General features: G+C 39.5%; 1 protein-coding gene across 1 annotated transcript; it reads right to left on the bottom strand.

The window, feature by feature from the left end:
* On the bottom strand, positions 901-1,782 carry LOC109225967. Its single transcript, XM_019390773.1, has one exon. It carries the CDS (start codon positions 1,780-1,782, stop codon positions 901-903), a length of 882 nt encoding a protein of 293 aa, XP_019246318.1.

Genomic DNA, 2,510 nt, shown 5'->3' with positions numbered 1-2,510 from the left:
GCCTGCTATATCTGCATCCCAGCTATTTTTTACCCTTTCCTTGAAGTCATCAGCCATTTTCCACATATTGAAGTATTTGAATTGCCTTCTCTGCTTCCCTTTGCCATTATCCCAATTTACTATAGCAGGGCAATGATCATATAGTCCCTCATTCATGTAGTGCACTTTGAGACTGGCAATGCAGTTATCCAGTCTGAATTCACCACCACCCTAGCTATTCTGCTATATACCTTTTCCTCCCCTTCTTGTTTGTTATTCCATGTAAAGAAAGCCCCAGAGGACCTCAACTCCTGAAGAGCACACTCTGCTATACATTCTCTAAATTCCCTTATCTCAGCTATAGTAACTGGTCTCCCTATTCTATCCTCCTTATTCAGAACACAATTAAAGTCCCCCATCAAAGCCCAAGGGCGATTTATACTCCTTTTTATATCCCTTACCTCTTGCCATAAAGGCCTTCTAATAGCTAGATCATTGAAACCATATACAAATGTGACATAAAATCTTGCTCTATTCCCTCTGTACATTACTGCATAGTGAATAATTTGGGCAGAAACAAACTCAATTTGTACCTGCATGATTGCAGGCTTCCATACTATCCAAATTCTTCCACCTGGATGAGCCCCTAAGTTGTTTGTTAAGGACCATCCATTACAAAGATTAAGAGCTGCCTTTTGAGCATTATTCCTCTTAATCTTTGTTTCCAGGAGTCCAAATAGACCAACTTTACATTGGTGCAGAAACAAGTTAACTTCCTTCTGCTTTGCTAGTCTATTTAGTCCTCTGGTATTCCAGAAACCTATACTTTCCATTCTTTTGGGGAGGGCTTCCCCCCTTCCCCAATATTTGCTCTCCTTCCCCACTTCCATTATCCAACTTCTTTCCAGGCCCCTTATTCCCCTATTCCGCTACTCCCAGGTTACTTGGCTCTCCCAATGCACCAAATGAATTCTCTAAGTTGATGTTGTTTCTGGTTATATCCTTTCCTCTTTGTGCTCTACTCCCCTTCTGTATGTATATTGCCTTAACCCCCTCCTTTACATTGTTGTTTTCACTAGCATTTTGTTCCCTTCCAATCTGACTTTGATTCCCTTCCTGCTTTCCATCTTTATTCTGCTCCTTTTCCTTTTCTGCCTTATTCTGCGTATCCCCTTCTTTTTTAGCTGCCATCTGTTTTTCTGCCTGAATATGTCTCCTACACTCCACCATCTCATGCCCATAATTGTTACACTCTTTGCATAGTGTTGGCTTCCACTCATAGTGCACCCTTTGTTCAATTATTTTCCCTATTTCATTCTCAAACATTATGCTTTGTGGATAAGGCTGATCAAGTGTAACTTCTACTAACACTCTTGCAAATGTCATCCTCTCCTTCCATGTTGTGGCTCTATCTGCTTTTAGAGGTTTACCCACTAATTCCGCAATTTTTGTCAATGAATTCTTTCCCCAGTACTTGATGTCCAGCCCTGGGAGCCTAATCCATATAGGCACAGTACTGAACAACTCCTTTCTAGTGTCTACATCTGGTGTCCAAGGCTTTATGATAACAGGCTTTTTATCAAACATCTGGACTTCATCTTCCAACACCTTCATTCTACTCTCAGCTTGCGTAAATCTAACCAGAAATACACCTTTGTTCACCTGAGCAACCTTGTCTATTCCCAATTTCCCCCAGATTCTGTGGAAGTAGCCATTTATAACTACTGGAGGTGGATTCGATCCAAGTACATAACAAATCACTGCATTACTCCAGTATTCTATTTCCTCTTTGATATCCTCCATAGTTATTTTAACATTTTGTTTTGTAGATTCATTAGGTTTCAACTCTAATTCCTATACATCAGGACTATTAGCTACAATTCTGCTCCATAACCTCATTTTAGGTTCAATTTGAGGTTCAACCCCCGACATACCTTCGTGTGCTATTTCATTCTCCGCAATATCTGCCCATGACTGCTTTCCTGAAGAATTGTGCTCCCTCACACCTCCATGCATGAGCTTCACTGGTGTTTCTTATTCCATTGTTGCCTTATTTAACTCTAATGGAGTAATTCCTTATAGGACATTGATGCTCCGAGTTTTCTTCGCATCAGCTGAATTCGGAACTCCAATTCTTGCATTGGATGGTTGTTGAACAATCTCCTGATTCTGTTGGCTTCCTCCTCTAGCTTTCGACTTCCTCGTCATTTTCAGCTTTCACTGAGAGGGTTTCATTCTAGAGAGAGTTGAATATGTTTCTACCACAAATGTAAAAGTTAAACCCATTGCTTATCTAAATGGATAATATGGTTCTTATCCATATTTGACCCGTCTTTAAAAAGTTCATTATTCAACCCATTTTTTAGTGGATAATATGGGTGGTTAACTGCTTTCTTTCAACCATTTTGCCACCCCTAGTATCAATCAATACGATTTTGATGAAAAAACGGTATCAATTGTATTCGTTCGCGTATAATGATTGTATCAGTGAATACAATTTTGATGAAAAAATTATATCAACTGTATATTAA

The sequence above is a fragment of the Nicotiana attenuata genome, chromosome 5 (assembly GCF_001879085.1).
Source record: "Nicotiana attenuata strain UT chromosome 5, NIATTr2, whole genome shotgun sequence".
Classification (NCBI taxonomy): Eukaryota; Viridiplantae; Streptophyta; class Magnoliopsida; order Solanales; family Solanaceae; genus Nicotiana; species Nicotiana attenuata.
The sequence above is the reverse complement of the archived record's forward strand: the minus strand, read 5'-3'. Positions and strand labels throughout refer to the sequence as shown.

Coding starts and splice junctions, on each gene's coding strand:
- LOC109225967 (XM_019390773.1), bottom strand. CDS start 1,782: ATGGAGGATATCAAAGAGGAAATAGAATACTGGAGTAATGCAGTGATT.